Genomic DNA, 26,404 nt, shown 5'->3' on the forward strand with positions numbered 1-26,404 from the left:
AGTAGATGGCGAAAGTAAACGACACATCCAAACATGATAATTATGACACGAAAGTCATGTACTGCATCGCTTACCTCCACCTCGTTACGTGGCGCTGATTTTAAAGTGATATATATATACCTTTCTCATTCATGCTTCGCATATCAACAATTCCCACTAAACGTGGGATCTGCCAACTTTTGTTCAAGGACGAAAACCTTGTTTTTTATGTTTTCCAAGGATGGCTATCTTCTCATTAGCTCGCAGCAGCTTCTGCCTTGAAGTTCCTCTTCACCATCACTAGAAAACTTTCAAAAAAAATTTCTTTCTTGAAAGCAGAGTTGTAATGATAAAACTTGCCTTGTAGTAAGAGCTGTTCATTTGCTTTTAGTTTAGGTATAAAAATAATTTTTATTCAACCACCACATAGTTCCTATGCCACATTATGTTGGGTAAATTGATCATTTTGTGAGATTTGTGATTTTTTCTCGTAAAGATGAGCAGTTCGAGAGACGTGGCAATATTTTTCCCACAAATATACCCCTGTGTTGAGGAGTGAGCAATCTCCTCTCAAATATTCGTACAGAGTGTAGTAACGTCATACAAAGAATGCAAGCGTACATCTTTCTTACTAAATTTTGCAGTGTTTATGGCAAGAAAATTGTGCTAATATTACTCAGTGTCAAACACTTTACACAAGCATTTTTCCCTAATACGTAGACCAAATATTTATTTATTTCTGGAATACTGCAGGCCAAAAAGGCCCAAGCAGGAGGGGCACAAACACAACCACAAGATCAGTACATGAGTGACACAGCTTCACTAAAATACATCTGTGTAAGAGAAGAGTGAGTAGAAGAGAAACATCAAAACAAAAAAATCAAGCGATATTGGGAGGGGGGGGGTCAAGATTCACAGAATTAAACATTGGGTTCATCAAGATCGAAGGTTTGGAGGAAATCAGAAGGCAAGTTATTCCATTCTGTTACAGTTCTCGGAAAAAAGGAAAACTTAAATAAATCTGTCCGCGCAAAACACAGAGTTAAAGATCGGACATGAGAATGACGAGTTTGCCTGGTCGAAACTGGGGTAACGTATTGTGATGGGTCTAGCCCACGTTTATTGTTAATTAGTGAGTCCAAGAATTTTAGACGGAGAAGCTGGCGCCACGATTGCAGCGTCTGGAATTCGTTATCTCGCATTAGTTCAGTAACTGATGTACCACAACCCTACTTCGAGTAAATAAAACGCACTGCTCGTCTTTGAATCTTTTCGAGGGAATATATGTTAGACTTAGTATGCGGATCCCATACAATACAAGCGTATTCAAGCTTTGGACGTATTAAAGTGTTATAAGCTAGTAGTTTCACTTACGACGGGGCGTCTCTGAGTTTGTGCCTTAAAAGACACAGTTTACGGAAAGCCGATTACGAAACATCGGCACTGTGTGCATTCCAGGACAACTTATTCGTTATCGTTATACCTAGGTATTTGTATTGACTGACTTCTTTTAAGGGTTGGCTTTTGGAGGAATAGGAAAACTGAAGGGGATTTTTCTTGTTAGAAATTCGAAGGCAAACCGATTTATCGAAATTGAGCACCATGCCCCATTTGTTACACCACGAAAGAATATTGTTAAGGGCAGTGTCGAGAGCGACTTGGTCGTCTGGCGAGTGTACATCTGTGAAAATAATGCAGTCGTCTGCAAAAAGTCTTATTTTAACCGGATCAGTATTAGCATTAACAATATCATTGCAATAAATTATAAACAGCAGCGGACCTAGAACACTACCCTGCGGTACGCCGGAATCTACTGGGAGATGAGGTGATGTCTGTCCACAGACGTCGACATACTTTTTCCGGCCGTTCAGGTAAGCAGACACCCAGGATACTAGGTAGTTTGGAAGCCCTATAGTCTGCAATTTCTCGATGAGCTTGTTATGGGGAACACGGTCGAAGGCTTTACTGAAATCTAAAAACAGTGCATCGACCTGACCAGCTTTGTCTAAAATAGAAGCAATGTGATGAATAACTCAGACCAACTGGGTGACTGTGAAAACCGTTTTCTAAATTCATGCTGAAAGGGAGATGAAATGTGGTTATCATCTAAGAAGCTGTTTATACGAGTGGCAATTATATGTTCTAGCATTTCGCAACATGCGGAAGTCATAGAAATTGGACGGTAGTTTGGTATGCACTCTGGGTCCACCTTTTTCACAAAAGGCAGAACACGTGCCGATTTCCAATCGATGGGTAAAGTTGCTGAACTTATTGAGGCTCGGAAGATCACAACAATGTACTTGGCCAATATTTCGGCATATCGCCGGAGAAATGCATTGGGTATGTTGTCTGGTCCAGGGGTTGATTTAACTTTTAATCGCAGCAGTAAATTTAGGACACCATCGAATGAAATGAGGTTAGGATCTGAATCAGAAGCGTCAATGCTAATTGAGACAGGCAGGGCAGTTGAAAAAACGCTATGAAAATAGTCGCTGAAATGTTTCGCGATCGTTTGGGGATTGTCAATTATAGTGCCGTTAAACTTGATTCGGTTTACAGAGCTTTTACGGTCCTTAATAAAATACCAGAATTTTTTAGGGTCCTCTTTGATGAAGTTTTGTAACTTGACAGTAAAATAAAAATTCTTCGCACTTTTAATAGCTTCGGAGAGGGAGTTACGAATTTCCCTGAGAATGTTAGCGGGAGAACCTTTTTTCTGATAGCGCTTGGCTTTACGCTTCATTTGTATTATTGGCCTTGTGATCAATGGTGTGAACTTTGGGGTTTTTTTTGTTTTGTTTGGTACAAACCGTTCAATGCAGTGGAAGCATAGTTTCTAAAACTTATCCCAGAGAACAGCAGCGTCGTCGCCATCAAAATTCACCTATTCAAATTCAAGATAATCTTGGATGCTCGTATCGTTAGCACGGGAAAAATTTTTGACCTGTTTAGAGTTAGGTGGGCTATTGGAGCGATTACAACGCAAGGGAAAAGAAACTGTGACCATGTCGGGATCAGATAAGCGGGGTTCAACACAAACACAGCAATCAAGAATAGTGCGATGCACGAACACAAGATCTAGTAACGTGGACGAAGCATTACCAACACGTGTCGGTTGCTGAACAATTTGGGCGAGATTGTAGGAAAGCATTATATCGAACAGTATATTTGCATTAATCAAATCTGATGTCGACTGCATTTGATGTCGACTGCATATTAGGCAGATTGAAGTCGCCGATGACAATTAGCTTTTGATTACTGTAATTTTCCATATGGGTTTTCGAGTTAAACAAATAATCCGGCAACGAATTCGGTGGCCTGTACACTGCATACAATACAAAAGACTTATTGAAGAGTGAAAGCCTCAGGCATATGCTTTCTGTACTTTCAACGTCAGGTAAACGGGTGACAGTAATTCCTGTTTTAACAAGTACTGCAACTCCACCACCTCTTGAGGCCCTATCTCTGCGGTACATTTCATAAGCTGGAGGCACTAAGTCTTGGTCACACATTTCGCTGTGGAGCCACGTTTCCGTTATTACAACTACATGAGGGTTGTATGCTAAGAGTACAGCCTCAAGTTGTTCGGTTTTATTTCCGATGCTTCGAGCATTCACATTAATCAGTCTAACTTGCTTCTGCGCAGCTGGTCAACACTTGCTACCCGTGGTTTCGTTATCAGGTGCACTGCCGATAGACTGAGGCGATGCCGTGGCACTCCGACGGCTTCCAATTAACTGACGTTTGTTTGTTACGTCATTCCAAATAAACAGATCATCACCTACACGCAACTTATCATGCACCGAAAATGCCTTCTTGCCTTGTTCTTTGTCGGCTTTTGCACTTTCCCACAGTAATTTACGTTTTGCCAACGTCTGCTTTGAGTAGTCGTTCTGAACAAAGATGTTAGTTCCCTTTAGGTTGCTCGCCTTTTTCAGCACAGCTAGCTTTTCGGTGAAGTCTTCAAGATACAAGATAATTGGCCTATTCGAGCCTGATCTTCCAAGCCTATAAATCCGGGCAACAGAAGTGCATTTAACGCCGAGCTTGCTGTGAAACGTTTAAGAGACGACTTTCTTTTTAAGATCAGATTCAGTTTCTTCCGGCTGTTCTGGGATACCAAAAACGATCAAGTTTGAACGTCTGCCTCGATCTTCAAGATCCGTTAGCTTTCGGGCCTGGAAATTCATTGAGTTTGTGTAGACCTTAAGAAGGTTGTCCAGGTCATCTAATTTTGAATTTTTTGTTTTCATTTCAGCCACATGGGTCTCGATTTCTGAAAGACGCCGTGTAAGCTCTGCTAAAATGTTTTCCGTTTTAGTTGTAAGGTCTGCTACCTCACTATGGAGAGCTTTTTGACCCTCTGAAAGTTTAGCCAGCATGTCTTGGTTGGTAGGTCCGGGGTTTTGTTCGACATCACCACAAAGTAGTAACCGAAGTGCACAAAAACAATCGTATGCAATTTTACGACACTGTCGTGGGCACGGCATAACAACCAAACAGCGGCAATCGCTTCGAAATGAGCTGTACGCCCTACTAACCTGTACAAGGCAGAGGAAACGTTTAGCCATGTTTCCACGGATTTCGCCGTGCCCACTGAGGGAGGGGGGGTTCCAGGTGTCTTTAAGTAGTCGATGATCGGATGACGTCACAGACCAAGCACTGCCAGGCGGCAGCAGCTTCGGGATGACGTCACATGGTTCCACGTGGGGTGGCTGTGACTTGCAGAAAGGAAAGTGGTGCGAATGCGGCCAGTACCCAGTGGTGGCCGTTGTGGATCCAGGAGATACGTTGGGGACGCAGAGCAGCAAGCCCTGCACAAGGCAGAGGAAACGTTTAGCCATGTTTCCACGGATTTCGCCGTGCGCACTGAGGTAGGGGGGGGGGGGGGTTCAGGTGTCTTTAAGTAGTCGATGATCGGATGACGTCACAGACCAAGCACTGCCAGGCGGCAGCAGCTTCGGGATGACGTCACATGGTTCCACGTGGGGAGGCTGTGACTTGCAGAAAGGAAAGTGGTGCGAATGCGGCGAGTACCCAGTGGTGGCCGTTTTAGATCCAGGAGATACGTTGGGGACGCAGAGCAGCAAGCCCTGCACAAGGCAGAGAAAACGTTTAGCCATGTTTCCACGGATTTCTCCGTGCCCACTGAGAGAGGGGGGGGGGTTCCAGGTGTCTTTAAGTAGTCGATGATCGGATGACGTCACAGACCAAGCACTGCCAGGCGGCAGCAGCTTCGGGCTGACGTCACATGGTTCCACGTGGGACGGCTGTGACTTGCAGAAAGGAAAGTGGTGCGAATGCGGTGAGTACCCAGTGGTGGCCGTTGTAGATCCAGGAGATACGTTGGGCACGCAGAGCAGCAAGCCCTGCACAAGGCAGAGGAAACGTTTAGCCATGTTTCCACGGATTTCGCCGTGCGCACTGAGGGAGGGGGGGGGGTTCCAGGTGTCTTTAAGTAGTCGATGATCGGATGACGTCACAGACCAAGCACTGCCAGGCGTCAGCAGCTTCGGGATGACGTCACATGGTTCCACGTGGGGAAGCTGTGACTTGCAGAAAGGAAAGTGGTGCGAATGCGGCGAGTACCCAGTGGTGGCCGTTTTAGATCCAGGAGATACGTTGGGGACGCAGAGCAGCAAGCCCTGCACAAGGCAGAGAAAACGTTTAGCCATGTTTCCACGGATTTCGCCGTGCCCACTGAGAGAGGGGGGGGGTTCCAAGTGTCTTTAAGTAGCCGATGATCGGATGACGTCACAGACCAAGCACTGCCAGGCGGCAGCAGCTTCGGGCTGACGTCACATGGTTCCACGTGGGGCGGCTGTGACTTGCAGAAAGGAAAGTGGTGCGAATGCGGTGAGTACCCAGTGGTGGCCGTTGTAGATCCAGGAGATACGTTGGGGACGCGGAGCAGCAAGCCCTGCACAAGGCAGAGGAAACGTTTAGCCATGTTTCCACGGATTTTGCCGTAACCAAAATATGGTTACAAAGAAGGAGCAATATTTCCAAAGTAAGTTTTTTTTAAAACACCAACACCAAGGCGACATTCTGGCGACTTCAGAAGGCACCCACGTGACCAAAAACTTTTTGTCTCTGAAATATTCAATAAATACATGTTTTTAATTTTTTCGAATACACATAAAACAGTTACAAAAATGGCTGGGATGCATATTTGCGCGGAATGACCCAAAAGAAAACAAAAACTACAGAGAAAAGGCTGAATGCCACCTAAACAATTATTGCACATAATTTATGCTCAAATTAGAAGGCTGCATACCAGGTTTATAGCCGCCTGCAGTTTTAACTCGAACGCTCTATTGTGGGGCCTCAGCTCACTTGAACTGAGGTCAGCGCCTCCGACCGTTGAACACGATATGCTTGCTGCAGTTAACAATAAATGTAGCGCGCGTCACGGCGTTTTTAATAGTGAATTTCTGTTTCCAGTCAGCCTTACCGGTGGGTGGACTGCACTCGATTCACACCCGGTTTTGCCACATTTCACTCGTAGCTACGCTATCGAGCGTGCCCATGGAGTTTGTTGTTGTATGCTTATCTCGACAATGAACCATTGCGTGGCGACAGCTTACGCACCTTACGCGTTTAAATTTGCAGCAAAGAATCACATGTATAAATAGCAGAGCAAACGTTGATGATTGATATGTGGGGTTTAACGTCCCAAAACCAACATATGATTATGAGAGACGCCGTAGTGGAAGGTCCCGGAAATTTCGACCACCTGGGGTTCTCTAACGTGCCCTCAAATCTAAGCACACGGGCCTACGACATTTCCGCCTCTATCGGAAATGCAGCCGCTGCCGCCGGGACCCAAACCCGCGACCTGCGGGTCAGCAGCCGAGTACCTTAGCCACTTGAACACCGCGATGGGGCGCAGACCAAACGTGTGTTCATGGTGTTTGTAAACGTTGCACAATGAATAAATCTCAAAGGCGGCGGCATTGCTTATGTTATAATTCAAGAATTTTCACACAGCGTCAAATGAACTGTTCTCGCAATTTAGAGTGTGCCTTTCTGTTTTGTTCACGCTGCACGGAAGATGTCGTAGGGAGCCCAATGTTAATGCGAGTTCTCAGCAAGCAAGACGCATGAATACAACACACAGAAAGCTATTTACGTGCGTCGTTATTGTATAACAGCTTAAACTGCCATCTTATCTTATATAATCAAATCGTGGTTCTCGAACGCTAAACCGTGCATACTGTTACCCGCACAAATGTTGCGCTCCAAGACATCTTCTATGCAGCATGAACCGAGCAGGAAGGCTCTCTCTAAATTGCCAGAACAGATCAGTTCACGCTTTCTGAAAATGATTGAGTCAGAAGAGAAGTAACGCAACTGCATTTCAGATTTATTGTGCAACTTTTACGAACGTCTTCAACGTGCGTTTGCTCCACTTTTATACATATTGCTACATGTACAGTAGGACATTTTATACATTGCTACATGTCCAGTAGGACATCGTCACGCCGATTCCTGATGTCCTACTGGCCCGTGACGTCACTGTCCCTCACTGCGTCGTAACTATAGTCGCCGATCGGATACATCTACACGTGATAAACTTCGGCTTCACGAAGCAAGTCCTCCCTGAAGGCATCTTCATCGCCACGTTGCGGTCCTTAGCCGATGGCCACGTCACCACTTTCGCAGCCAACGGATGCACTAATCTTCCTTGTCGCCCACCCAATTCAACGCACCTCGACATGTCCATACGTTTCATGATCGCTCCTGACCTCCCCCAGCGCAATCAGCCGCCCTCATCTGGCTTTTAACTTCCTAATACGACATCTTTAACCTTGACGATCGAAAACTCGGCCAAACTTCTCTTGTCCTGCACCGCGTCAACGCAGGTGATGCTGCTCCCATTCACCGTCGACAGTATGACGTACCCGCATCGGAGCGCCAGATTATTCAAGCCGAAATGAGCAAGATCTTAACTAAAGGCATTACTGAGCCCTCATCAAGCCCATGGGTGTCACCCGTCGTCCTGGTTAAAAAGTACAACACATGACGTTTCTGCATCGATTACTGGCATCTAAATCAAATTGCGAAAAGGGACGCATATTCTTTGCTCCGTATCGATGACGCTCTCGATTGTCTCCATGGCGCACGCTAATTTTCATCCATCGACCCTCGCTCTGGTTATTGGCAGATTGCCGTGGACGAGGAAGACCAAGAAAAGACCACCTTCGTTACTCCCGATGGCCTGTACCAATTCAAAGTTATGACCTTCGGTCTATGCAACGCGCCAGCCATGTTCGAGTGTATGATGGACTCTCTGCTACACGGGTTCAAATGGTCAACATTCCTGTGTTACCTAGACGACGTCCTCGTATTTTCACCTTCTTTCAAGACCCACCTTCAGCGTGTGTCAGCCATTCTCGAGGTCTTCCGTAATGCTGGCCTTCAGTTGACCTCTTCGAAGTGTCACTTCAGCCGTCGACAGATTACAGTGTTTGGCCACCTTGTCGATGCGTCTGGTATGCGTGCGGACCCTGAGAAAATTCGTGCCGTCACGAGTTTCTCAGTACCCCGAACCGCCAAAGATTTCCGCAGCTTTGTGGGACTCCGTTTCTACTTAGGCGGTTTGTGAAAGATTTTGCAGCAATCGCCCAACCACTTACCGAATTTGAATGAAGGAATCCCATTTTCGTGGGGGTCCACTCAAGCTTCAGCATTCTCTCGCTTCATCATACTTTTGATGACGCCCCCTATATTGGGCCACTTTGACCCATCCACCCAAACTGAGGTCCGAACGGATGCCAGTGGTCACAGTATCGGAGCTGTTCTCGCCCGACGCCAACATGAACACGATTGCGTTATCACCTAAGCTAGCCGCCTCCTTACACCTGCAAAGTGCCACTTTTCGATCACCGAGCGAGAATCCCTTGCTCTTGTCTGGGCGGTCTGAAAGTTTCGTCCATATTTATGTGGCACTCACTTCTCCGTCGTCACCAACCACCACGTGCTCTGCTGACTTTCATCCTTGAGAAATCCCACAGGTCGACTTAGTCGCTGGGCTCTGCGACTGCAAGAATATACCTTTGCTGTGACATGCAAGTCTGGACGCCTGCATCAGGACGCTGATTGCCTTTCTCGCTATCCAGTTTACGAACCAGCCAGCGTACCTGACAACGATGCCTGCGTGTGCTCAATTTCCCAACTGACCCACATAACCGACGAGCAACGCCGTCATGCAGCCTTACGGGCTATCATCGAGCGTCTCGACTCTTCTCCATCGAAGTGATCGCATCGTGCGTTCGTACTCCAGAATGGAAAATTATACCGTCATAACTTCCATCCAGACGGCCCATTCAGACTGCTTGCATTCCCATCCATCCAGACTGCTTGCTTTACCCAAACACCTCCACTCGGCTGTACTCCGTGAACTTCACGACGTCCCTACTGCCGCCACCTCGGCGTGTACCGCACATACGACCTTGTTCGCCATCGTTTCTACTGGCCAGGTCGTCTCGCACGCCCCTTCAGAAGATAAGTCGTGGCGTGTGAGGAATGACAGCACAGCAAAACACTGTCGACGCCTCCAGCTGGCCGCCTTCAGCCACTAGACATTTCTTCTCAACCTTTTCTTCACGTCGGCTTGAACTTACTTGACCCTTTTCACCTGTTTTCTGCTGGCATTGGGTGGATAGCTGTGGCCACTGACTACGCCATATGCTACGTCATCACACACGTCCTTCCAACAAGTTGCGCCACAGACGCCGCCAATTTTCTTCTACACGACGTGATCTTGCAACATGGTGCTCCATGCCAGCTGCTGATGGACCGAGGCCACACATTTCTACCCAGAGTCATAGCGGACATCCTACGCTCATGTTCAACTCACTAAATCGTGCCATCCACAAACAAATGGCCTCACAGAGCGCCTGAACCAAACCCTAATCGGCATGCTTTCAAAGTACGTGTCCTCTGACCGCTCTGACTTAGACCTCACTCTACCATACGTGACATTTGCGTACAATTCATCGCGCCATGACACAGCTGGATACCCTCCATTTTTCCTGTTGTTTGGATGCCAACCCACATTGCCCCTCGATACAGTCATTCTGTTGCCAGCAGCTCCGACCACAGAATATGTCCTGGACGCCATTAACCGGGCCGCCCACGCACGCAAAGCCGCTCGTGCTCACTTTCTGACCTCCCAAAAAACCAACGGCGTCGCTATGATCAACGCCACCACGACGTGAACTTTTCGCCCGGTTCGTTGGTTCCGCTATGATCTCTGACCCGGCACGTTGACCTGGCTGACAAACTGCTCCCTCCGTACAAAGGGCCATAAAGAGTGCTTCGTGCGGTGACTCCCGTCACTTATGAAATTGCTCCTGCTGCCTCTTCGTCTTCATTCACCACTCGGGCCAGCGACATCGTACACGCGCCCCGCCACGGTGGTCTAGTGGCTAAGGTACTCGGCTGCTGACCCGCAGGTCGCGGGTTCGAATCCCGGCTGTGGCGGCTGCATTTCCGATGGAGGCGGAAATGTTGTAGGCCCGTGTACTCAGATTTGGGTGCACGTTAAAGAACCCCACGTGGTCTAAATATCCGGAGCCCTCCACTACGGCGTCTCTCATAATCAAATGGTGGTTTTGGGACGTTAAACCCCACATATCAATCAATCAATCAACATCGTACACGTAACACGCCTGAAGCAGTACCACTCGCCCATTGACGTTGACGTCTAGATGCGCCGAGACGGCACTTTTCCCGACGGGGGTTCTACTACATGTAGGCTGCTACAATGCCTATTGCCAATGTGCGTGTGTGCCCGGTGAAGAGAATGAAGGTCGCTTGCTGCTCGAGCTCAGAGCCCGACTAACCAATGCTGCAACCGCTCTTGCAAATATATTTTCTAAACATATTTGCGATATATTGACTCGTTACTCACGTAACAATATGATTTCTTTTGAGAAGCGGCTGCAAATTCAAACACGAAAGTTGCGTAAGCTAGCACACGCAATGATTCATTGTCGAGAGAAGTTTAAGACAACAACGCCATGGGTGCGAGCGATAACGTATAGCCACGAGTGACACATCGCGAAAACAGGATGCGAGGTGAGTGCATTCAACTCGCTGGTCAGGCAGACTGGAAACAGAAATCTACTAGTGAAACTGACGCGTGCTACATCTGTCCTTAACTGCAGAAAGCATATCATTTTCAACGCTCGGTGGCGCCGACCTCAGTCCAAGCGAGCCCAGGTCACGCGTTGGAGCGTTCAAGTTAAAGGTGCTGACGGCTGTACAGCCGCGGCCACATCTGTGTAGAGCACGCGAACAGCCGTTTTTTTGCGCTGCGGGGTGGAACCTTGGGGCAGTATCAGGCTCTGACGTAGTCAGCCAGACAACTAGGCCATGCATGTCCTGATACACCACTTCAGAGCCCGAAACTGCCTCAAGGTTTCGGCCCGCAAAGCAAAAACCGGCTGTTCGCGTGCTGTACACAGACGTAGCCGCGGCTGTACATGAGAGGTCAGCTAGAAAACAAGTTTCTGAGAGCACTGAAATTGAAAAATATCAACGAGAGCTCAGATAGCCAAGCTATTAGTCACGCAAAGTGATGGATGTCTGGCCGACGCAAGAAACGGACTGAAAGTGGATGTGGGCAGCTTCCACAATTTTCCGCTGCGTTTTTTTCCATTAGGCATACAAAATGGTGGTGTTGCCAAAGAGAGGAACACATCCACAATCATGTCAGTGTAGAGACATTGTGAGCTAGCATGACTTTTTCAGAAAGTTATTGTGCTCAAGAAGGTCGCACATTACGCAGTGCCTCGACTGCACGATATGCATATGGTCACGTGAAAGTGCGGTCGAGTCCAGCAATAAATGTACCACTTCTTCAATTCTTATCATTTCGTATCATTCTCCACTACAGGCGGGTGACAAGGGTCATTTCCATATTTAAGTCTGATGATCGCTCCGTACCGTTCAACTATCGTCCAGTCTCCCTGATACAATCTGCAAACTACTGGAATATATTGTTTACACTCAATCATCAATCATGAGAACCACACTATCTTTAAACATCAGCACGGTTTCCACAAACGATATTCTTGCAACACTCATCTCGCCGGTTTTGCACATGACCGGCACTCATCACTAAAGTCGGGCTTCCGAATTGATGCTATCCTTCTGGATCATTCAAAACCTTTTTGATTGCGTTCCCCACCACAGACTCATATTAAAAATACGTCAACTTGACATTTGACCCAATGTAATTTCATAAAATACAGAATTGCTTTCGCACATAACACAGTACACAGTTGTCCATAGCCCTGCCGCGGTAGTCTAGTGGCTAAGGTGCTCGGCTGCTGACCCGCAGGTCGCGAGTTTGAATCCCGGCTGCGGCGGCTGCATTTCCGATAGAGGCGGAAACATTGTAGGCCCGTGTGCTCAGATTTCGGTGCACGTTAAAGAACCCCAGGTGGCCGAAATTTCCGGAGCCTTCCACTACGGCATCTCTCATAATCATATGGTGGTTTTGAGACGTTAAACCCCACAAATCAAATCAATCAGTTGTCAATAATTACCATTTTAATTATGTGAACGTGTCATCAAGTGTGCCTGAGGGTATTCATTTAGGTCTGTTGCTTTTTCTCATCTATATTATTGATTTGCCGAATTGTGTGCCCTCCCATATTAGACTATTCGCCGATGATTGTGTACTATACCGTCATTTATCTAGTAACGCCGATAGCGAGCTCCTCCAATCCAACCTTGTCAATATCGTTACTTGGTGCACATCATGGTTAATGACCAGTAATGAATCCAAAAGAAAATTAGTGTAATTTACCCGACATCAAGCCCGCATACCAAAATGTAACGTTTTAAATAATACCTAATTAGCTCTTAGTAGTAGTATTTATGAATACCTCGGTGTTAACTTTGAATCATATCTCACGTGGCATTATCACATTAACGTCATCTTTGCTTCAGCTAATCGTTCTGTCGGCCTTATCAAACATTCCCTAAAAATGCAGGTCCCTATATATGTAATATAGCCTATACTTAACTTAGACCTAAAATCAAATACGCTTCAGCTATCTGGGATCTAGTTGAAGCCGATCTTATCCATAATACTGAATTCTTGCGAATCCGTGGTGTGCCTTTTATTTTTTCAGACCACTCACGTCATTCAAGCATCACTCCACTAAGAGATTGCGCCGAACTTCAACCATTATGCAATCGTCACCAAGCAGATCGCCTTTGGCATTTTCATAAACTCTACCGTCATTCAATTCTTTCTTGAGATTTGTTTCAGCCCCCTGCAGTCATAGTTCCTCGCCATCACCAGTACAAAGTCAGGCGACCCATATGTCACACTCATCGTTTCGCTCATTCATTCATACCATGCACTATTATTGAATGGAACCATTTGCCATTTAACGTAGCTACCAAAAAAGATAACAAAATTCCAAGATCTTTTACACCCTGGCCGTATACCATAGATGTGGTGTCCTACGCCAGTTTTTTAAAGCATATTTCTTTTATTAGTGTCTCTGTGTAGTTCCTTCCGCATTTCGTGCATTTCGTGAACCCTAGTTGTGAAGGCATTCTGCAACTGCCTTCTATGCTTGCATTTCTAGCTTTTTTCTTACCACTTGTGTCTAGTTACTTCAGTTCCTAATTTCAAAGTATGATTTCAAAGTTTTTTTGTCGTTGTTGTTTCTGACCGAATGTATACTAGCCAATTGTCAAGATTGTACTTTTTACCGTTACTTTCACCTGTTTACTTTTTAAAAATTTATTGTTATATGTCGCTCTATGCAATACTTTCACCGAGGGCCTTAAGGAGTATCTTGAAGTAAAATATAAAAATATTAACGTGTTTGACTTGACAGGTGCTTTTCTGTGTCTGCAACCTACTAGTGGTAGGCCACTCATTTTTTCCACAAAGCTTGTGCTGTGTGCCATCTTTTTGCTGTGTAGTGCCGCGTTGCTGCGAGGAAGTGACGGAGCCCTTCTGTACGCAGTTTCATTTTCGCCGTCGCGGGGGTGATCGTGGTGCTGCTGCTGGTCGTGGTGGCTGCCGGTATGTGCATGGTGATCTTCCGCCACAACAAGGCAGCCGGTGACGACAGCCAGAACACGACATATTCCAGCACCTCCAAGCTGCCCCACGGCTGCCCTGATCTTCAGAACTTGCCGCCAGGCGCCGCAGTGGTGAGAATCACGCATTCAACCGTTGTGGCTACACTATTAGGAGAAAAAAATACCTGAAATGCAGCACGATACCCACGGTGACCTTGCTCGTACTGTTACAGTACATTGTAAGAGAGGGGGAGAAGAAAGAGGCAAAATGGAGAGCTGGATTGACATGAGGGGTTTAACGTCCTAAAATCACCGTACGATTATGAAAGACGCCGTACTGGAAGGCTTCGGAAGTTTCGACCACTTGGGGCAAAATGGAGAGCTCTCTCTGCGTTCGCTCTACTTCCTGAGCGTACCTGCGAGTGAAAGGCACGAAAATTGCACAACTATACATGACGAGCGCTGATTTCAAACTAAGGTTTGTTTACAAAAAGTTGCCGGATATTATCAAAAGTTAAGAACAACAGAGGAACGCACGCGTTCACAGCACCCTGACAAATGAAGTATAACCCGACACGGTTGTCAAGTAGTTGAAGGGACCCTGCAGGGGTTTCGCATTCGCGAATTTATTGAAAATTCACTACCTGCGACTTCAAACAACATGGCTGCGCAGCGTTTTTTGCGATTTTCGATCAAAGAATGGCGGTATAAGCGAGCAAACGTTGGCAGTGGGAATGCCCCCTAGCGCGCGTGAAGAGCAGGGGCGGACCAAGGAAGATAGAAAGAATAGGGGCAGTGACGTCATGGCGGGATCGTGCCGGGCCGTCGGCGCCTTTCAGCCTATTAACCTCGGGATTGTGCCTCGTTTTGCTGCGGTCTGCGGCATAACGAACCATCAGTTCTGTCTGTCAGTTCGTAAGGACTTTACTCCAAGGCATATGGGTGTTAAAATGGTGTATGGTTTGTCCTTTTGGGTACTAATGGGGATGCCACAACCATTAATCCCTATAAGGACTAACGGCACCGGGTCTAACAGTTAGTTCCCATAGACGAGCTCAGGAGACAAGCATTTACTCCTCACATTTACGCCTTAGTGAGTAACCGTTAGTCCCACAATTCACCCCAACAAACTAACATTTAGTCCTCACATTTGCACTTTATAGGGCAACCGTTAATCTCCGCATTTACATCTTACCAGGCAACCGTTAGTCCTTCCAGTTGTACCTCGCCAGACGAACGGTTGATCCACTCAAATACTCTCATTGGATGAACTATTTATCCCCTGTTCAAACACTGTTTTTTTTTATTTACTTTCCGCCAGGCCTAATATTTTTTGCCTGTTTTTCTGCGCAGTGAGCAAGAAATAGCGCCGAAAATAACACGTGAACAAGTAGTTAGCCACCTATGTGTAACTGCTTTCGCAGTCACGGCAACAACGAAAAACAAAAGTGAGACATCGAAATCTTTTATTTTTCTACATACACATGAAGTCTTTCTATTCCTTTGGTGAATTCATGGTGAAGTGTACAAGTGCAGTCTCATTGTCACATCTTGTTCACTCCTGGTGGTGCTCCTCCGACGGAACCGATAGATGACGGGCATTGCAGAGGCCAGCGCACGCAGCCTTCTGCCTGTTGTGTTCCCACGGCTGTAGGTACAATAAGATTGTAAAAATGGTTAGACACACGTGACAGAAGATGAAGATGCACGCATATTATAAATACGTGCCAGTTAATATAAAAACACGCGTGTAAATTTTGACACAATTACTTTACCTTCACATCTCGTACAGTCCTTCTGAAGCTGCTCTGACGAAAGAGATGGATGACAGGCATCGCAGACGCCAGCGCACACAGCCTTCAGCACGGTGTGCGCCCATGGCTGCACAATAAGTATGTAAAATAGTGAGTCACATGGGACAGAGAGTGTATACGAATGCATACGAGAAATGCGTGCAAGTTGAAATAAAAACATACGTGACATATGACATGCTAATAATTTCACCGTGATATCACACATCGTCAAAGACTCTTTTCGATCCTCGTAGAGCAACAGCTTAGGAGCGGTGGCCGCAGCCACAACTCCGCGACCCACCGGGCCTCCAACAAGTCGGCGAGTCCTAAGCGAGCGACGTCGTTCAGCTCGAACAAGCGAGCGCGAGACCAAACACGGTGCTGCACGCGGAGTGTCTGCCGCCAGTGAACTTCGAACAGGAGAGCGAGCGTATGCTAGGTCGCCGACACTAACAGCGCCGAGCTGGTTTAAAGCTAACGCCGAATAAATTCATGGTAATGCAGCCCTTTTCCACAATTTCCAGCGAGTGCAGCGCGCAAACGCGAATCCGCCACGGCGGCCAATGGACGGCGCCGAGCTGCTTGTGACCGACTGACGGGGAAGGCAAGCAAAGGCGACCAATTTTCACTGAGTTCCGACGCTAGCGAAAGCCCCACCAGCTTGTGCTGGTGCACCTACAGCGTGCAACATACTACAACCAAGCTCGTTACGAGAACCCGCAACGTGTTTTCGACGACTCCCAACACAGCGACGAGGTCTCAGCCCAATATCGTAAGCACGGAGCTTATCGAGGCGGCAAAGACAGGCGAGCATTCGATGAGCGAGCGTACGGGAGGCCAATGGCAATGGCGGCAAATTTCCAGGCAGTCACAAAGCAATGGCGAACTGCAGACGCCGAAGCTGACCTTCGCAATGCATTTCGTGCGTGTGATAAATATACAACACGACCAAGCCCGTTGCCGGCAATCACGATCCGTATCGCACACGCGACAAGTAGAATAGAATGAAGAATGATCACCTACTTGCGAAAAAATTCAGTGCTCATTTATGCCATGAGTCGGACTGAAGTCATGTATCCGATAGGCCTGCTGTTTTCTCGGCCGCCATGTTGGCCTTCCCAACTCTTGCTGTCGTGTGTTGGTCGTGACTGTCTTGAAGCCAGAGATATGCAGCGGGGCGTGGTGACGTGTCGAGACCTGCTCCAGACCTCATGGTTGCGGTGAAACGTAAAAGCAGCAGCGCACGCTCATCCAAGCGTACACACAAGCACCACGTTGTAATTCCTAGATCGCCGAATCCAGGCGGCCGTGGTCGAGCCCTCCGAGTGCGACGAAACTCGAACCGTCGCCAGCAAAATACGGAGAAAGACTGAGCCAGGAGAGGAGACTGAGCCCACATTTCCCGGGCGGTTCGTCCTTTTGGAGCATGTTTGGAGACTAAGTGGTTTGCACGCGGCACGCTTCCCTCTGTGGTTACTGCTCAGCGGTCCATCCGTTCATCGCACGTGCCTATTGGGCTTCGTTACTCCTTTTTCGGGTAATTTTGCCTCATAGTTTTCTTGCCATTGTACCATTCCGACATTCACTAGTTATCTTTGTGCGGGGTCGAAAAGGACTCGCAATGCCGAATCACTGCGCCGCATATGGCTACCGCGACACTTTTAGCTGCGATCAGGCTGCTTTCCACAAGTTTCCTCGGGATCAAAAGATGGCTGCGAATTGGGTTGCTGAAGCTGAAAGAAAAAGACTTTTAGCCTACGAGAAATTCGCTAGGATTGACAAAAGGGTGAGGAACTGAACAGCGACACCGTTCCTTCTGTTTCCACGCCTGAGAGGTCACTCGCAGCCACCAGGAGAGCGTCCACGAAAACAAAAACGGAGGCAAGGCTCTAAGACTACTTATGTACCATAGCAGCGCGTAGTTGGTTGGTAAGCACACGCTTATCGGAGCCATCATCACTGTGCTGCCTCGCTTTCGCAACGCTCACTTTGAATCTCTATGGATCTTGCGCATAACTAGCTGTTGTGCAGGCACCGTTTATCGCAGTTTTGCTCAATCTAACACCCAGTAGGCCGCAATCTCTGTTTTTTAGCTACAGCTTGTGATCGCGCCTTTAAATAATATTCACCAGAGCCAGTCATAATCACCAACAAATATTACCGTGTAACAAGGGCGCTTTATTTCGATTTCGGCTCGGGTAATATTTTTCGACCAAGTTCCAGAATCATTCATGCATTCATGCAACATTTCTTGATACTGTGATCCAGATAACATTTAGTTGCTTCTGTAACGTCCGATCACTGTCGAATGCCACCACATGAAGCAAAATGCTTTAATTTTGATTCATACGGTGGTGTTTTTGTCACACCGCACAGAAAAAAAATGTGGCTTTACACAATTGTATTGCAGCATGAATGTTCAGGTACTGGCTGTTTAATCTCGGAGCACCTGGCATCGCACTGCGACGAGCGCTGCGATCGCGCGCCAGCAGCAGCTCGCACGCGCACAGGCGCTTCAAAGAAGTAGAGTTTGACAGCGTCGTCTGCTACGGTAGCACAAGTGCTGCATTGTCGGTCAGCGCACAGATATAATCGGGAGCTGGGCCAAAACTCTGCACTATAATCATTTTGAGAAAAATCTGCACCGCTGCATGCGACACGAAGAAACTCGCGCGTGCTTTCTTTCTTTATTGATGGATAATGTAAGGTTTAACGTACCAAATCCACCATATGAAAGACACCGTAGTCGAGGGTTCCGGATATTTCTACCACCAGGGGTCCTTTAACGTGCTATCTTTCTTCGTGTCATGTTTTTCTGCGCACTTTTTTCAGTTGTGCTCACAACAACTTGCCCAACTTCTAACTCTTGGCTGCACTATACGTTGTGCAACACCACCCTCTCAGCCTTTATTTGTGCTAATGGGGTACTAGAACCAGTATTTTACAGCATACTTTGTTTGTTCTATGGAAATATTGTGGTACTGTGTGCGTTCTCCAATGTTTCTTGAGTGCATGCGCACTGCAGTAAGCTTCGATGAGGAAGACACAATAATGAGCATGCACCCTACGTAGTCTTTATTTGACTTTCAAGAAAACAAAGGACTCAGTGGGGACTGCCGAGCAGCTGAGCGGGTTTAGTGTAACAAAACATATGGGAATGGATTAAAAAATTATTCAGGTCATAACAACCACCTAAACGTGCTTATTATCGCAGATGTTTTATAACAACACAAAAGACTTACTACCGGCGCCGAAATGCGCTCGTGACGCTTCTAAGTTCATGACCGAGAGGCATCGATGATAGCACAGACTCCAGATGGCAGGGAATGCATGGTGTCAGCGAGATGTTCTGCCGCAGCACGTCCCATTGGTTGGCGATAGGCGCATTCCATGACAAGATCCAGAACGAGCTGAATAAAACTGTATGGGGCACGTCTGCCGCCCTTTTTTTTTCTTGTTTGGAGCGACCAGTACTGTGTCGCTTGCCTTGTTTACCATGTTTCGTACGCCAGAAAAAGAGCGACCTAATATTACTGAACTGTGTTGTAAAGACTATATTCAAAAAAGCGTACCAGAGTAGACAGGAAGACCCATCAAAGCGGTCAACAGGATTCTTTAGCCTTACAAGAAAGAAGGTCGAGTCAAGGATGCGCTTCGCGGATGTCCGTGAACCACAATGGATGATGAAAATTAGTTGATGGTTGCGCCTGCTGTGAATGCCCCCCGAGCGTCGCTTCAAGAAGTTACAGCCTGTAGCTGAGGGTTTCAAGATCTACTGTGGGACAGCGACTCCATCAAGCCAGCCTAAAAAGTAGAACTGTGGCCAAAAAAATTTGCTTAGGGCCACAAACAAAGCAAAGCTGGTCGATTTCAAGCAATCACACGAAATCAGACGGTGGAGCAATGGCAGAACGTTGTATTCAGCGATCAGCGCACCTTCCCTCCCACCACCGGAGAGAACGATTTTGGCGCCCTGCACGAACACGGAACTTATTCTGCAAAATCAATTAATCGCACGTTGTTCATTCATACTAATGGAGTTTAAGTTTGGAGCATGACCTAAAGCTTTCCAAACAGTAAAGAAGTTCAGCCTTATTTTTTGTTTCTTAAGTTGTGTTGTTTTACGTAGTGGGCACGTAGCAACTGCATTGGTAGCTGTCCAAAGATAGTTTGTAACAAGGTCTAGAAATGGCACTCCGCCAGCTTTCGCTTACTATGCTGAGTGTTTTGCACAAGCCTATCTTTTTTAAAAATACCACAACCTAATGTGAAACATCTAAACTCAATATATGCTTGCCCCTTTGTCCCAGCTACATGTCGCCATACGTGTAGCGAGTCATCGCCAGCGGGCGCACTAGTGTGAGCGTGTCGGCCTTCATTAGCAATGATGGTCTGGGCCCACTCATCCGCCTTCACGGCAAGTTCACCTCTAAGTGGTACGGGACGATTATAAACGACGTACTGGTTCCATCCGTTCTTGACGGCCCACTCCCGGAAGCCGACTACACCTTTCAACACGACAGGTCACCAATCCACACTGCTCATATAGCGTGGTGTCACTGTCATGGAATGGCCACTCTAGTCCCTGGACCTGAATGTAATAGAAAGTGCCTGGGACTTCGTAGAAATGTCGCTGGCACACCATCCTCTACACTGGACTGTCCGAGAATCGGTTGTGGTCCCCCATCATAAGCAAGGGGGACGCCGTGCAAGTGAATAGATTGCTCATCGAGTGACTGTACGCCTCACTGCGTGTCCAGAATGAGGACCGTCATCACTGCCGCTGGTGACAGGACAAGTTTGTTAGTGGGATGCATCACGGGTGCATTTCGGAGCCGGCTAGCGAGTCTTGTGGTAACGAATCGTACTCGAAAAGAGAGACGTTTCGGCTTTGCCCTCACCTAAAATATTCCTGAGCCTCTTCCCATTTGTTGTATCGCAGTAAGCCAGCGCAGCAGAAAGAGTATTACTGTTGAGTTCTTATTTTTACTGAAGTCAAATTAAGACAACGCATATTCAGTGCTACTTTTCATGTCTTCCTCGTTTCAGTGTACTATGGTTTACACACAGAGAAGAAATATTCACGAACGCACACAATACCACGGTGTTTTCAGAGAACAAACAAGGTATGCTGTCAAGTGCGGCGTGTAGCACCCCGTTATCACAAATAAAGGAGCAAGTGTGGATTTTTTGAAAAAACAGCACACAGAAAGAACACAGGAACACGCACACATAAGGAGCGCAAACACAGAGACATCGCTCAACGTTTAGTGCAGATCATCGGCTCAGTTCTTGCAATAACAATGATATCCGCGGGCTCGCCAGCAATGGGGCAAGCGAAAGCCGCCGTAGCAGACGACGCGGTTCAAAACTACACTCCCAAATCATTTGCGCACGCGGGAGCTGCTGACTGTGCGTGGTTGCAGCCCTGGCCGCATTACGAGACCACGCACTCCGAGATTTCCTTTAAGTGAAAAACAGCCTGTACTACATCGTATTTTGTATGTATCATCCTCTTTACCCATGTGGACGCAGTGCGTACGCGAGCAGCTGTGGAAAAAACATGTGCACACATGTATCAGTGCGCCGCGTCCAAATCAGCCACTCTACACGACAGTCGCATGCTTCTAACGCAGCTAATATACAGCTTGCATTTCAACACACCATCACTGATCTTCTCTTGCACACTTCGGTAAAAAGGATAACGCATTTTGGATGCTGACCACGTCATGTATCATACTGTCTAATCTCCACTGCATCACGCCATTCTTAATGATTCATTTCTTCAGTTTTGTAGCTGGTTGAGATCTTGGAAATTGAATACTAACTTCTCAAAGACGGTCGTTATGTCATTTACGAGATGTTCGTGCCGTGGACATTTGACAGCGGTTTCAACAATGCTATTTTGCGCAGGGTGTCCGCAATTAAGTGAATTGGTAGCCTTACAAGTGATGCCACGTATTTATCGTAGTCTAAACACATCGATTTCACATACAACAAAGCCCTTAAAAGTTAAGGGTATTTACACCGTACGCTCTATCTTGCTCCTCAGAAAACATAACTGCTTACCTACAAAACACTTATTCCATCCATTCTCGAATATGGTTGTGTGGTGTGGAACGTCGATAAAAAATGTGACATCAAGAAACTAGAAGTCCTTCAAAACAGAGCTGCGCGCTTTGTATGCAAGAGATACGACAGGCATTTTTCTTCAACGAATTGCCTTCCCCAGCTATGGGTCTCACTACGCTTGCGAAATGTCGTCATGATGAATGCTTAAAATTTCTGCACATTTTAATCAATTCTTCTCACTTCAGCACTCTCGAATCATATCTGAAATTTTTCGAATCTTCCTTTATTAGGAGTGCGCATGCCCTTAAAATCGCAATTTTCCTTCTGCACTGACGTGTTCATATACAGTTTTTCCCCTTTACCTCTATAGGCCTGGAATTCGATGGCCTGAAGTGTTTGTTTTCTACCCCTTCAAGAATTTCTGGAAACCGGTTCATGAATGTTGACTTGATTATCTATTTTTTTTCTCCCACTCCCACAATGGCCTCATTGAGGCTGCAGTATGTGAAAATAAAATAAGTAAAATTACTGTAGTACTGCCAGAATTTAGAAAGAGCGAAAGTATCGCAAAAAAACTTATATATATTATATCCAAACTATTCAAGCATAAGCTTTCAGCGCAGTTCCAAGCGCATGTCACCGTTGCGACAAAACGCGGCTTTCGTGTGGCTCTTTTTTTTTTCACTTTAGCACACTGACTCATTCCATGCTTCTTTGCCCGCTGCGAAATAGGATACTGACTGCATCAACAACGCTGCACTCTGAGTGGTGAAATCGACGAACAGTTGATGTTTCCGCACGATGCCTGCGCGCAATGCTGACCGTGCCGATACGTGACTATAAGCGAGTGTCGATGCTGCTGTTTCCTAATGTATTTATTATCTACGGTTAAACGTATTGTGGGATGCCATGTCGAGAAAAGGACGCATCCCAACAAGATACGTAACGATTGTTTATTAATGTGGTCGCAGCAGCAGGGCAACCATGCTAATGCTGTGCTCGAACAGTTGGAGAAATAATTAGAAAAGTGAGCCTGGCAGCTTGGGTTCTATAGCCACGTATTGTGACGTCAGCCTCCGGTGAAACTGCGGTGGCGCTGTCCTTTATCATAAATGTGTTGCAGCAAGTGACCATTGTTGTAACTGGTGCCCGAGCTGACGAGGGAGCGGCGCTATTTTAATCCTCAACGAAGTAGCCGAACGGCCGGCTGCCGATGCCCGCGAGTTATTGTCCCTCCTCGCCGGAGGGTGAGGCATCGTGTCACCACAACGCCGTAAGTGGTTCGGGAGACAAGAACGAGTACAGCATACCGCGGCGGCCGCCGCAAATCGCCTCGCTAATTAAGCAAGCGTTTCGGCGGACCCTTTGATGTATGCTGTCATGAGCTTGGGACCCCTTGATCAGCGGCACACACAGGACTAGGAGGAGCCCCGCTGGCGCCACGTTGGATTGCAGTGATCACGGCTCAATGTTGGACGTTCACGTGGGCCGTGCATGCTCTTCCCCCTCGCCAATTGTGTGTGATCTGTGATTGGACAGCACCATCTGCACGTGTTCTCTGATCTAGGGATCTGGGGAGCACATATCATTTATAGTGAGCCAGCCGGCTCATTCGAAGGAGCGCCATGTAGAGGAACGTCACATTCGAGAGCTCGCCATGTAAGAAAGAGCTCGTCATGTACGAGAGCTCACCTTGTATATAATGCAAAACAACGTATATAATGTAAATAAACTCTTTTCAAGTCTCTCTTCGTCCTGCCTCGACAACTTTATCCCGGACCTCCGGTGCCTGCAAACCGCGGTCGTAACACCATGTCCCGCCGGGCTAGCTAGTGACGAGACGGAGGCTGCTTAGGTTTGTGCGCAGTGGTCGCGCAAGCATCATTTGTATTAGTTTGATACAGCGAAATTGAGCACTGGCATGCATCTTATACGTACAAATCTATGTTTCCGACGCGGATGAAGGTGGCTGGTAGGGTCTCGCTTTCCTGTGCCGCATCATCGGTGCTGGCATTGTCTTCGGCCGTCACTCTTACAGGGGCGACCAGCTCGAACATGTACGTAAATATGAACGGCGAACTCTTTACGACTTCCACAGTTCACCATACTAACAGCAACTGCCCGATTTCAACAGGTAAACCCGGCATCGCCTGCAGGCTAGCACAGTCAGCTGTCCTCGCCATCTCACCGTCCCACGCGTCATGTCATGGTGCTTCCTTATTACTCTATGGTGCTTCGACCAACCGCAGGTGGTGGCGAGACTCGCGATGATTGCCGTGGCGCATGCTCCTTGTTTTCAGCAAAATAAGATTGTTTGCGTTGGTTAATACATATTTACAATTTGATTTTCGAGTGCGTCGCATGAAATTACGTATAACACCTTAACCTTGTTTTTTTAAGTGTTTCGGTTTCCGTCAAGATTCTTGGCTGCTTACCCACCGGTCGCGTTATTGAATTCTGCCAGCGGTGGCTGATGGGGGTGAGAAATTCAAAAATCCCGTGTACTCTTACTTAGGTACACGTTAAAGAACCGCAGGTGGTGCAAATTTCTGAAACCCACCTCTAAGGCGACGCTCATAACCGTATCAGGGTATTGTGGGGTTAAACCCTATCCATTATTGGTACTCCATATCCACAGAAATGCTCCCATGTGTATCAGCCAGCCGTTTCTTAACCTACTACACAAGGGAGTGGCTTGGCACGATAGCGCTAGAAAGAGATCACCGGTAGCGACGCACACGTTTTGCGAGACCTGGGCTTTTTTTTCACCACATTTGTTTTACCTTTGTATTGTAACCCTCATGGTGACGCCAAGCATCACTTTGTTTTTAGGGACGAGGCTTCTTAAAGTCTACGCTTGTTCTTCAGAGTTGTGCGCCGTAGCCACAGTTGACAATGACGATGACAGTCATGCTGATGATGACGAAAAAAAAGCGCATTCCAGACCCCACATTCTCTTTCTGCCATTCCGGCACAGCACACGCGAGGTAAACAGTATACGCCATGACGATGACGCTGATGATCGCGGGCAACGACTGGCTTGTGCAGTAGATGACGTCTCGATATGCTGCACGATGCACTTAGTATGACTGGAAGCAGCCAGCAATCACCAGGTCATCGTGCACAGACCTCATCTTTCGCAACTTCCACCTACATTTGATATCGAAAAACAATATTATTGGAGGTGAAAAAAATTCACAACCCAACACATCATACCACTTATTACATATAACCGTTGTATATAACTGTGCACTCTTTGCACCCATTTGCATGAGTGAGTGGTAAATGTCACGGGTGATTTACGGTAACACCATCCAACCGCTTTTCCCGCTCATCATCATTATTTTGTGAGTATATGGCAATTTATTTTATATGAATTTGTTTTTAGGCTGGTATTCGTTCATTTGTGTAATATGTTGTTGCGCATGCATGCGTTTCTTTGTTGCTCCTGCCTCTGTGCGGTAATACATGCCCGATTTCTGTAAATTAACTTTATCTTGAAGTGGTCATTTGTCCAGTTTTTTTGTGTATTTTGTGTGTTTTCTGCTCCCAAGAAGTTCCAGGGTTCAATACAAACATGCGCGGTTGTTCCTCTAAAACTAATTTCTCTACCTCTTGTTTCTTTATTTTATTTTCATGGCTACCTCAGCCACGTATTGCCCACAAACTAGCTCACGAGAAAATATCTTTCAGCGTAGTTATCCTAATTTTCTCGCCTGCCACTTCACCATCGTCTGCTATGTGGGCAGTGCTGGTATTCCGTGATTGTCACGACGACGTTTTCTTGTGGGTCAAGACTATTAATTTTTTCTGCACCCTGCTTACCTGACTAGAGTGTCGCAAGTGGATAATTGCCATCGACCACCTTCGCGATGCCACCAGGGCATGGCACGCCGAAGGCGTCAGGTTGCAATGCTGGTTTGAATGATGCGCTGAACTCACAAATATCTTTCACCCTTCTTGACATACCAGTGACCTTATCTCCGCAGACAACATTTCTACCACGGGTGAGGGCTTAGACGCACATAACTTCGACGCTGCAGATCAGGCGTCCACCAAGCTACCCTCCTCCGAGGGTACTTAACTTATGCAACATTACTTAAGTAATTCCTAAAGAAAAGAAGAGAAAAGTGAGCCCCGTAACTATCTGCATCACAGTGCGACAACTCAACAGTAGCTCACGAGGGATGGGGGTAAGGAGGGATTAAACGAGTAGGTTTCAAGGCATAGAGACAGAGAGGGGGGAAGGAGAGAGCGTGGCATAGGGACAGCGACACACAGAACCACAGAGAAGATAGGAAAGATGGACACGGTTACAGGGGTTCGAGGACGAGGCACCACTCAGCCAGAGCTCTTGTCGGCGGCAGGAGACGGCCTAGAGCGAGCCAGTTGGCAAGCTGCACTGTCGTGGAAGATCGTGGGCGCACAACCGGTCGGCACAAAATCTAGAGAGCGAGTCGGAGATCAAGCTCACCAGATGCCACACCACTTCGATACAG

The 26,404-nt window shown here is 47.1% G+C and overlaps 1 protein-coding gene across 1 annotated transcript in view; it reads left to right on the top strand.

Moving 5' to 3' along the window:
* LOC119164636 (uncharacterized) overlaps nucleotides 1–26,404 on the top strand; it is a 221,930-nt gene that overhangs the window by 70,715 nt on the left and 124,811 nt on the right. Inside the window, exon 4 of the mRNA XM_075874308.1 lies at nucleotides 13,983–14,172. Within this exon, the coding sequence (XP_075730423.1) occupies nucleotides 13,983–14,172 (190 nt within the window). The remainder of the gene's footprint in view (nucleotides 1–13,982; nucleotides 14,173–26,404) is intronic.

The sequence above is a fragment of the Rhipicephalus microplus genome, chromosome 9 (genome assembly GCF_043290135.1).
Source record: "Rhipicephalus microplus isolate Deutch F79 chromosome 9, USDA_Rmic, whole genome shotgun sequence".
NCBI classification, from domain to species: Eukaryota; Metazoa; Arthropoda; class Arachnida; order Ixodida; family Ixodidae; genus Rhipicephalus; species Rhipicephalus microplus.